Genomic DNA, 12,126 nt, shown 5'->3' with positions numbered 1-12,126 from the left:
TTGGTTGATTCGAAAAAATTTTGATTCGCAAAACGGGGGATGGAAACAGTTATGTTCGAATTAAGTCTGACGTAGCTCCATGGTGATATCCACACTCCGGGTCGGGAAGGCGGTAATGCATTTACAAGCTGGTTGCCAACCACCAGAAAACGTAGAAGAAGAAGAATGCGAGACTTGTTTTGTTTCCAGTTCTGCGGAAAACTCGTGCGAGTTCGTAGTTTTCACCAAAGTCCGTACGTTTAATGGAAACACACAGGATTCGTATTCTTTTAATGCGCATTTCCCAATGATTCGAATCACTTTTGGATGGAAATATAGCTAATGATATCAAACACAGGCTAATTATATTTGCATACAAAAACGAAACAAACACAAATTGCAGTATTCAAAACGTGTGGGCCAAAAATTACAGATGGAGAAGCAACAACAACGAACTTCATTTGACTATTGAGTTACATAAAAAGAGGTAAGCTGGGGCAAATACTGACATAGCTAGCAAGCTAACGCTTAGCTTACGTTAGCTTAACAGCTAAGTAACTTTTTAACAAACATATTTCAACAAATAAATACAAAATTTTGAAAACAATCATGTTTTTCTGTAAATTTAATTTATTATTACTCTGTTGTTAAAATGGCATAACATTTGTTGGAGTGCATAATGACTTGTTTAGAACTCACAACTCAAAAGGTTAGGACCTTGGACTAGAGTGCTAACGTGAGACTCACCTGTCACTTTCAAAACAATGACTTGTTCACCCCTCTGCCGAACACCACTGAGCTAGCTAACGTTACAGCTCAGCCGAGGAGGACGCCATTCAGTGGCGTAAGAAAGTTATGACGGGCCCATGTGCTCGCTGTTGTGCATATTGTCTTGACACAAATAGAGACTTGACACTGGACAACATTAATATATCAAACCTTGACCAAACTAAAACTACAGTAGTAATCTCAAACAAAAAGAAATTACAAACCCTAACCTGCCTACTAAGATGGCTAAATAACCTAGCTAGTCTTTAAACACTGAACTCAGCACATCACAGACCAAAGTAGCCAAGTGTGATACACTGAAGCATGCCCCAACTCAGGATCACCACCAAAAATAAAGAAGGCAAAATAACAAAGTGGCAAGATCTTTACCTGCCTGGTGGTGACGACCAAGTCAGGGTGCTCAAAACAACCATGTAACGTAGAGCCCGTCGTTACTAGTGACTGATGGCTTTGGCCTTGTAAATATTGCACAACTGGGTCTGTGTATGAATGTCACTTTTAAACAAACAACTTAATTAGGCACTTTAATAATGGCACATGGCACTTTCATGGTGATAGTTGCACTTTATTAGCATGATTTGCACAGAGCAGTTTGCACATTGCATATTTGCACATGAGCTTTATTGAATATGTGAAGCATGCGGATGAACATTTCAAACCATGGTGAAATTGATGAGTAGTGATTGGTGACGTGTGTTGTCTTCTGCCAGGTGCGGTTGTGGATGATCTGCTTCACCTGAGGGAGGGAGGGAGTTAGAGTAGACAATACTGTGTGTGTACCTACAAGGTTCATAATTGATAGACAACAGTTAAAATTAAGTGCTGTTGAGTTTTGGTTCATCAGACATAACATAAATGTGCTTTAATATTGCAATGTGAAAGTGTTCATTAGTGTGTTAAAGTTGCGGCCTGTGTTTGAGTTGTTTGTGTAGATTCTTACCTGTCCTTCCTGTGTCTCCTCCAGGGTGTTCGGCCAAAAGAGTCCCCGGGGGTACGAACACCAACTTAAAGGTTCCGGGAGAGACCAAGTGATGGGATAGGAAGAGGGGAGTTTGGTAGTTGGTGTATATATGTATATTTATTGTAGTGGGTTTGTGTTTATTCTGGGGGGGTAAATAGCAGTACAGCAGTCATGGTAAATATTATGGTAATTGTATGCTGGTTATATTGTCCGTGGTGATTAGCCATGAGATAATATATTTTGTTAAAAAAACCTGTTAATGGGAGCATCCAATCAAGTGCACCAGTGATAGGGTATAAAAGGCGCCAGTTTCCATCTGTCCTTGTTGCTGGTCAGGTCTCCCATCTGTAAATGCTGCCATGCCTGTACCACTGTATGTGTTTTTTTTTCTGGTTTGGTGAATAAACACCCATGATATGGTGCACCGTACAATTGCCTTTTGACTGCTGTCTTACTGCATCATCCAGCCGCTATGGTCATTCTAACAAACCACAAATAACCTCTACACTCAAAAAAAGGCCACAAGATACACACAAAAACTTGAATTACTCTGCCTCATGGATGTTCGATCCAGGATGAGCCCTCATTTGTTACGACCCTTTTTGTGGATGAACAGAACTCCAACACAGACCCAAAATGACACAGAAGAAACTGACACAGGAGCTCTGAAGCACCTCCTCCATACCATGAGGAGTGAACTGCACCTTGTTAAGTAACGCAGCACACTTGGGCAGATCTACAGTGGAGGGAAGAGGGACAGCAGCAGAGACACAGCTGTAACACATATTACCCAGCAATCATCACTGCATATCTGATGGCCTCTTGTCCATGAGTAGATGCACATTTCCTTCTGCTCGGTGATACGGTGATACAATTTCTTAAAGTACAGTTGCTTGAAGTACCAAAAGTGAAATAAGTCATTGTGCAATAAAATGTTCCCTGTCAGTGTTTTACTGTACTATCTGATGTTTTCAGATTAATATCACTGCTGCAAATGTCTACGTTGCATTTTACTGCCGTAGATGTTTCACATTCAGCATCAACACATCTGCAGATACATGGTTTTTACTGGACAGGAAGGGCATGTATAATGTAAAGAGTAAAGAGTTCAATCATTTCTTATGAAGTGACATCCAACTTTGCCTTTTGATTGCAAATTATGTTCAATGTCAATGATGTGAGCCTGAGTGAAGGAGACTGAATACACAGCATCATCCCCACTGCAGGCATCAGGGACTCCCTCCTCTGGTGAGATGGAGCCAAACACCCCAGCTCCTCAGCCTGCCTGCTCTGTATGTTCAGTGTAACTCACACCTCATCAGAAAATGGACTGAAGTGGAACACAACCATAAGAACCATAATTGTTTTTGCATACAAACTGTGGATGATACTCTCAGTCCAAAATTAGTTTCCATGTACCATGCAGGGACATCGTGTGAAAAGGAAAGTATTACAGCTTGTTTCATTCATAAAAAGATCTGTTTTCTGTTTGACTTAATGTTCTTACTGCAGCACGTCTTCGGCCACATAGGTTTGAGACCACAAAGTCATGTAAGGCCACACTAACATCAACTGGCTCCACTTTTATTATTCATGAGAAGGTTATTAAGCCACACTGAGCTGCATTATTACATTCCGTGGCTGTGTGTTTGTGGCTACCAAATGTGTCCTAAAATACTAAAAAACCTCATAATAACAAGCACATGCAGGGGTGTAATTTAGACGGGGGTGACGGGGGGACATGTTGGAAAACTAATGCTGTATTAAATTAAAGAACATAAGTGTGGCGGCTGAAGCATTCACACTAATCAAAAGTATAGAAGGTGGAATTGTGTTTGTATCTTGTAGGATGTAGGAACTTTGAAATCTTAAGCTCAAGTTTAACGGGGTTAAAAATGTATTTTATATCCAAAAGAACATGTATTTTTACACGTTGTTACATATTAACATTTAAAAAGTGCATTTTCCTCCTTGCTCTACACATTTTTTGACTGCACCACCCTTTTTGTTTTGGTGAAATGTTTCTTGATCAGTGTGACGGCCTGAAGTTTGCCGACATGCTGTCATACATCAATCAGCCAAAACATTAAAAATGCTGACAGGTGAAGTGAATAATGTTGTGCATCTTGTTACAGTGCAAAGTTCTGTTGGGAAACCTTTGGTCCTGACATTCTTGTGGATGCCACTCGGTGTGTTCCAACCACTCAAACCGACCCCTCATCGCAACGGCTCTCCCTGATGGCAGTGGTTCCCCTAGCAGGACCATGCACCATGCCCAAGATAGGCTAATCTCGTTTGCAAAACTACGTGGTGGTCAACAAAAACAAACTGCAGTACGCAAAACCTGTGGGTGTAAAATTACAGATGTTGAAGCAACAACTTCCAACTTTGTTCAACAAAGAGAGGTAAGCCGAGGTCAATATTAGCATAGTTAGCAAGTTAATGCTCAGCTAACATTTGCTAAATGGCTAAGAAACCTTTGAACAAACATGTTTCAACAAATATCCTGTTGTTAAAATGACATAACGTGAGGTTAAAAGTGAATTATGATTTGTTTACAATTCAAAACGCAAAGGTTAGAACTTTGGACTCAAATGCATCATGCCACACCACAGAAACTGCTCAGGAATGGTCTGAGGAATGTGACAAAGCCCTCAAGGTGTCAACCTGCCCTCCAAAACCCCTAGATCCCAATTTGAATTAGGAATCTGTGAGACATAGCGGGTACCCCAGAGGTCCTGTATCCATGCCTTGAGAGGTCAGAGGCTTCACAGTGGATCAGCTTTGACCTGTTGTGTCTGGCACCATAGCATAGGTGACAGATCCTTGAGTCTTGTGGGTTGTGAGGTGTGATACTGCGATGCTCCATGGCTGCTTGACCGGATCGGGATCTGGGGAACTTGGAAAGCAGGTTGACGCCTTGAGCTCCCTGTCAGGGGTCCTCAGATAATTCCTGAGCAGTTTTTGCAGGGTGGGATGGCACATTGTCTTGATGGGGGGCCACTGCCATAAGGGAGTGCCATTGGTGTAGTGGAGGGTAGGGCACTTGGTCTGCAACAGTGACTAGTGGCGTCAACATGAATGCCAGGACCAAAGGTTTTAATTCACCTGTCAGTGGTTTTAATACTTCAAGTAAAATTAAACGTCTTTTAAAAAGGTGTCTGTGGGAAATTTCAGCTTGTGACAACTTTGTATTTAAAAGCCTCTACTTTTATAACAAATACAGATCTTGATATTCATATTAAAATATCCTACAATATGTAGGGCTGAAGATTTGTGCCTGCACTCACTGCCTCATCCCAAGTCAAGATTCAATCCCTGATCACATGGATAGACTGTCTATAAAGCTCAGTGGTTACATATATAAATCCCATAAAAAGCCCAAAACCAACAGTGACTCGATCCTATGAGAAGTCTGTATCCACAGCCTGATAGATCTTATTCTTCGGTCTTAAAGCTGCACTTTTGTCCAGAAACTTCCAAAAACACATCGGTGAGTCACACTGTTGCACTGGGTGACATGTTCCCTTCATTACCATGACCACACACACACTGTAGTTTATTTTGAGTCAATCCCACGTACACAGTCCTACTGCCCCAAATACTGTATGTACTGGAGCACCAAATGTGTATTAATCCACAGCTGAAAATAGTCCCAAACAAATACACTATATACTGTACTTCTGTTTGAGTAAAGTTTGGTAAAAATTACACTTTACTATGCTTTCAAAATAGTAAAACTACATATATTTATATGAGTGCTAAAGATAGGTATAAAAATCTTAAAGTATTTAAACAGAATAACATGTTTGGTCTTTCACTGAGATTTGTTGACAATAAGAACAATATATAAACAACAAAATAACAGCAGCCTTTTCCTTTAAGCTGTGGAAATAACTTTTGAGGAAAAAAAACAGGCACACGAAAAGAAAACATGAGATTTTATTAATCATCATCACAACATTGACATCAACACAAATCTCCCTTTTTGTTCTGCTCATCTGAGTGCAATCAACACCATTAAATAAAACATGTTAATAAATAAAAAACAACACAGGTTATTTACAAGCAGCCAAATCATTTTAGCATCATTTATGTTTTGCGATTCTATTACAGCATAAAAATATAATAATAATCAGTTGTACAAAACAAAATTATGTGCAAACGACTTGCTTAAAAGTTTAGTTGAAGGTATGTGAGAAATGATAAGTTATGGCAGCCTGGACGCTCAGTTTGACACGTTAAGCTTCATCAAGTCACATGACAAAAGTTAGTTTTTTAAAAATTGAAACTGTTTTTTGAAGTAATTTGCAGTAAGTGACAGTGCAGTCATGTTATTCTGTTAGTGGCTGATTATTTACAGAATCTCCACCATCACACCACCAGTGAAAAGAGACATGAGCTGTATGGCATCGTCAGTGTGCAGTAGTAATACTTATTGACAATATTCACATTGTATCTGACTGAGGAGAAGTGATTTGATCCCTTTTTTCTTTCACAGCTGAACTGTGGAGGTTAGTAGACGTGAGAGGTGACGGGGGCCCAGGGTTAGACGACATGAAAGTGGGGCAGCTGGACTCCGGTCACTGGGGTATTTTCAGTTATGGCTTTTAGGTCACTGTTACAGTGAGTCATCATGCAATGCTGAAGCGTGGCCGGTGCTGGCCTGCCAAGCAGCCACATGAGAGGCTGTGCATTCCCCTGCGGACACACAGCCTGTCGGGAGCGCCGGCGGAAGGTTTCGGCTGCAAATAACCAAAACTCCTTTGTGGCTGTTTTGACCGCGCTCCACAAACACTAACAACTCAGGGTCCGTACACAGAGACAAAGACAGATTTAACATCAGACACCACAGGTCATGCTAAAATAAACAACCGCACCACCTCCGCCGTGCCGGGCTGTAGCATCGCGGTGACGCATAAACAAATACACAAACTTGCAGACGTGTGTTTTATGCAAAGTCTAGCCAGTAAACTTTTTTTTTTTTTTTTTTTTTCACCATATAATTCTTAAACTGCATTTAGAAAGCACTGTTTGAGGAGAGTGTGAATCAAGTCCTGAGTGAGAATGCTACGTCAATTTCAGTGTCTAACAATAAAAACAGTTTTGCTATTTCAGATGCAACAGGAAATGAGTGTAAATTAGTTTCCAGCCCAAATGACACATCCAACTTTTCCAGTGACTTTTCCTTGATGTGATTCCTGACATTATAAAACAAACTGCATAATTTACTGAAGTGATTTTGTGCCTTAACTTATAACATACAGGCTCAACAGCTGCGTGTTTGTACATTACATATTTACATTTATGTCCACGACACTTTAATGTTCAGAACTCTGAGGACAGCTGATAATAAATAGCTCAGGTTAATCTACAGCTCACTGCAGGCGTTCTCCACGTAGAGAAATCATCAGTTAGTCTTTGCATCAAACACGTGTAGCAAGTAACACTGCTTTTAAACCACAAAGTCTCAGTAAACAACCTGTCCCTGACAAATCTGCCCGTCCCTCACACTCCCGAGTGGAACTTTTCAGAACAAATTAAAGGGGATGAATCCATGTTTGATTCTCTGGTCTAAGCGCAGGCTCTGCTGGGTGAAGACAGGGACGCCTTTCTCTTTTCCCCACAGCAAATGAGGCCGGAGGCTCCTCTCAGTCTTTAAGAGGTCAGCTTGGAGTAGCTGGGCGGCGAGAAGCGTCTGCGTAGGTACTTGAGGATGTAAAGAGGCAGACAGCTCACCAGCGTGATGACGGTCACCTTCCACAAGAACGATACTGTGGCGATGAAGTAGACGTCTGGCATGGACGAAGAAGCAAAGATCAACATGAGGTTGGAGGATACAGACAGATATTACTCAGCATCATGTAAAACAGTTATGACCCCCGGTGGACGAGAGGCACCACCTCATCTAATGGGGACAAATGTGAGTGTGAAAGGTTGTTTTTGTCAGTATTTTTTTTTGACAATTTTGTTGAATTTCTTTCTTTGGTGAATGTGACTCATAGTGTAAAAGCACTTTGAGTGGTCAGAAGACTAGAGAGGCGCTATATAACTGCAGGTGCAGGTCCAAATCAGGACGGTCAGAGTGGCAGCCATTTTATTTTTTTTAATTGAACACTGATGATTGCTGTTTTTATCCATGTTTTTTGTGGCTGTCCAGCCCAGTTGCATTGGTGTGCAGGGATCTCTTCTGCCATCCTGTCTTGGTATCCATTGTACCAACGCGTCCAAGATAAACTTTTCTGTTGCCCTAAGTAGGCGCAGCTTCACAGCAGCCCTAAGAATATTTTTATTTTATTTTTATCACTACCGTTGTAGTGGACTAACTTCAATATAAACTCCTGTATAACAAGTCGACTTGCGGCAAGTCACTAAACATCACTGAGGTGAGGTTTTGCAGTAACAACCAAATGAGCAGTGGTGTAGTGCGTTTTCAAATATGCAGTCCGTTACTTTTAAAATATTACTGTAACTCTTATTTCTCTGGTTCTTTGGTTGCCATTAATTGCATGTTTTTCGAAACATGATCTAATGTTACTGAGGCTGCCTCCAAAGAACGAGTGAGAGTTGCTGCTCAGTGGACAGCTGGGAAACATAAAGAAAACCTGGGGAGCATATAGATCAAAATATTTTAACATCTAACTGTGAATTAACAGCTTATTTCAACCAAACCAGAGCTGGTGATTGTTGGACTGAGTAGCTGACTGACACGACTAACTAAGATGGTTTGAAAGTTTGAAAGAAGTGTCTTTTATGATGAGCGAGCAAGGCAATTAAGCTAACATTTATTTTAGTCCAGTAAAAGAAAGAAACTTGGATTGGTGTATGGTTGTATATTTCTGTTTCATATACAAAATAGGTGATGGAGGCCAAAACACACCTTGTGTCTGAATTCAGGGGCTGCAGCCTTTGAGGGCTGCATCTGAAAACCGATTGCGTCACATTGGTGCGACCAAGGCTGTCCCATTTCGAAGGCTCCTTCAAACCCGGCAGAGAAATGCTGGTTCCTAGGTAACAGGAATGTCAACAGGTTGGGGCAAGAACAACTGGTGATGCAACCAGGAAATCCTCCCCATTTTGGAGGACCTTTAGGTTTGGCAGATGTGGTCATAAAAGGACGTGGCCAACGTAGACCATGAAGGCTGCATCCTTCAAAGGCTGCAGCCCCTGAATTCAGACACAGATAGGATCGCTGCTTGTTCTCGCGATATTTCGGCCGCGCTTTGGAAAGCAGAGTTAAATGGTAAACAAACATGGCAGCACACCGGTAAGGTAAGACAACACGTTTACATGTCGTTTTCTATATGTTCTCTGACATTTATCCTAACGATATGAGGCGGTCTTTGTGGAAAAAAAGCTTGTTTAGTGGACTAACTTTGCACTTGAAGTATGCCCGTTCACTTACGTTTTAACAGGTCTGACGCTACTATGCGCCCCGGCTGTATCTAGGCTAACGGCTAACATGATAACTATTACTTTTATGTTACTAGTCACTTGAAACAAATTTAGGACGATAGGAGACAGGTTGAAATAAACCGAAATTTCCCTTTAACAGCCCCACTGAAAATTGCCATTTTCTTTTGTACTAGTCAAATTACCCCTACAAACAGTTCAGTGTCATTTCTATTCACTCTGGTTGTAAATGTATCAGTCCTTGAACGCAGGAGACGGTTTCAAACTACTGTAATTGTAAAATGTCCAATTTACTGTGTAAAGTACACATGCAACAGAAGAATAGCCTTTAAATCTATTCCAGTCTGACTTCAAGAGGGAAGAAAGTGTCCAAAAACGGTTCACTTGACCACATGCCAGTCATGATCCTCAGCGGTGGAGATTGTAAGCTGAAAATGGAACTCCACACCCCACATAAAGCTGAAAATAAAGCCTTGGAAAGCTCTCGGTTAGAGTACTGTATATGTCACAAATCTTAATATGGCTCAGCTAAAATTGGCTTATTTTGTTTGCAGGCTGAAGTAAATAAACGTCCATTAGAGTGCCAACATGCAGGATACGCAGTAATAAAGCAATGTAAACAACAACTTCAGTTCTTTTTTCTGCTGTAAGAGTTGTTTATGTCTCAGTCTTCTAATCGCTGTAAAACTATTTCTATCTGACACTGGGGAGAATATTATTTATGTGACCAGTGCTTCCTAACATACATACCTTTAGTGAGATAAACACATGATCCTTTGCAGTCCACAGGAAGCTAACAGGACTGTTGGCATTTCCCCTCTGATACTACGGTATGCCTGAGCCTCGTCCACACCAGGACACTTTGTCAGTGCACTCACCTTTAACCTTCCTCACATCCAGCATACTGCAGCTAATTGTACACCAGAGGCATAATATGAATAAGCACGTCCACCTTAACTGCTGGATGCTGACGCACGATATCAAGGTCAGCTAAAGCACAAAAACATCCATCAGGCTGCAGTGAATTGAACGCAGACTGCACGTCTTCTCGTCTCGCCGCTACAGGCTGTGTGGGTGAAAAGTGAGTTCATGTACATGTGTTTGTGCTCACTCACCTATGAACTCATGCAGGAAGACGAGCGAGGCGACGTAGCAGGCCAAGCTCAGGAGCTCGCCGACTATCATGAGCCAGTGCCACGTCTGAATGGTCAGGGCCACCATCAGCAGCTCGGTCAGGATGAGAGAGGTGAAGGAAATGGCAACGATGTGGACGAACTCTGACTCGAAGAGAAGCAATGCCCCGTACATGATGATGCTCCCTGTGGAGTTCAAATAAGAATGAGACTTATACAAGTCAGCAGGAAACACCCTGCTGTGAGGGTCCAAAGGACAGAGGGATGTCATGTGCTGTAAAGCCCTCTGAGGCAAACTGTATTTTGTGACACTGGGCTTTATAAATAAATTTGAATTAAATTGAACATTTAATGACGTAATTCACGATTCAGCATTACAGTCAGCTTTTAGTCTGGAAAAAGAGTGAGCGAAAAGAGAGACTGAAATACTCTCCTGCAGGATTAGAACTATAGAGAGGCCTGATATGACAAAATATACAAAAGGCATGAAACTGTTATACTTTGTTTGTAGGATTTAGGGGCATCTATTTACAGAAATGTTAATATATTCAACATTATAATTATGTTTCTATTAGTTTTTAATCACCTGAAAAATAATAATCTTTGTTTCTATTTAAGCCCAGTGTTGTAAATAATGGTGTTGAACACTCTTGACGAAGGTCCAGGATGACCAAAATGTTAGTGTTACTGATAAATTGTGAAGCTGAACAAGAGCAGTGTGTGCAATATTCTGTTCAAAGACTCAAAGTCTCAGCTCTGCAACCAACACCTTTTTTGGCGCACATTTAATCATTTATCCATCTCATGTTTTACCCCACACACCATTTCCCATTGTCCTCATCACATTCCGAACCTTCCTCATGCTTATATGATAATGAGAACAGAGATTGATCCAAGGTGTGCATGTGTGTCTACCATCGGTGGTCAATACAGACTGGAGCAAACAAGTGGATTGTGCAGCTAGCTAGCTTACCTGAAAACACCAGTAGCTAAAACACACTGAGCAGTGAGCACCAGCCTTTATAGCTAACTGTTTATTTGCAACCAATCTCAGAAGCAATCGACTGTAGGTTTGACGATGATGAATGCAGATACACTAAAAAAAAAAAATATATATATATATATATAAAGCTAAACAGGAATGAATGACGATGAGTTCCAGGAATGCACTGTGGCCAATGCTCTCAGCCTCTCCACGTGGACTGCTAATCTGCAGTTCAAATGTCATTAGTCGACACTACTTAGAATGCAAACGGACAACAAGTGGACACCAGAATGCTTGTGACACTAAAATCTTGTCTGCAGAATCTGTTTACAGAGCTTCATATGCAGCTAACTTTTATCTTTGCTAACTTTGTCAGCATTATCTTGACAGCTTAAATGTTTTAACTGCTGCTTCAAGTGTTAACATAGTGATGCTACAGCAGTACACACTACAGAATATGGATTAATAACATACATGCACTAGGTGGTGTAGTTTGATGACAGTTAGCTGCAGCTAGGTAGCTAGCTGAAAAGGCTGGTTTTTAAGTTGACTCGCCGCACAGTCCTCTCAATTGTTCCACTCATGATAAACAGACACACACATAGACGCCGAAGATGTAGATGGACATGGCAATCTAATCATCATATACGCATTAGGAAATAAGGAGATGCTGTACAGGGGAAAACAGGGAACAGATAAATCTTTAACTGTGTGCCATGACCAAAAAATAATAAGAGTACTGATAAATGTATTCGACCTCTCTCATTACTATTTACAGCCTTTTATCCATCTGGGGCTTCAGACGTAATGTTACTCACTAAACTAACAAGATCTCCACACAAGATCATTTTCCCCTTCAGAATAAG

At 41.1% G+C, this 12,126-nt stretch overlaps 1 protein-coding gene across 1 annotated transcript in view; it reads right to left on the bottom strand.

Moving 5' to 3' along the window:
- Positions 1 to 5,659: 5,659 nt before the first annotated feature.
- Positions 5,660 to 12,126, bottom strand: part of LOC126403482 (probable phospholipid-transporting ATPase IIA) — a 56,193-nt gene continuing 49,726 nt past the window's right edge. Inside the window, exons 27-28 of the mRNA XM_050066174.1 lie at positions 10,258 to 10,461; positions 5,660 to 7,524 (exon numbers count right to left, since the gene is read on the bottom strand). Of these exons, the coding sequence (XP_049922131.1) occupies positions 7,388 to 7,524; positions 10,258 to 10,461 (341 nt within the window). The 3' untranslated portion in view covers positions 5,660 to 7,387. The remainder of the gene's footprint in view (positions 7,525 to 10,257; positions 10,462 to 12,126) is intronic.

The sequence above is a fragment of the Epinephelus moara genome, chromosome 16, assembly GCF_006386435.1.
Source record: "Epinephelus moara isolate mb chromosome 16, YSFRI_EMoa_1.0, whole genome shotgun sequence".
Lineage (NCBI taxonomy): Eukaryota > Metazoa > Chordata > Actinopteri > Perciformes > Serranidae > Epinephelus > Epinephelus moara.
This window is presented reverse-complemented; position numbering and strand designations above follow the sequence as displayed.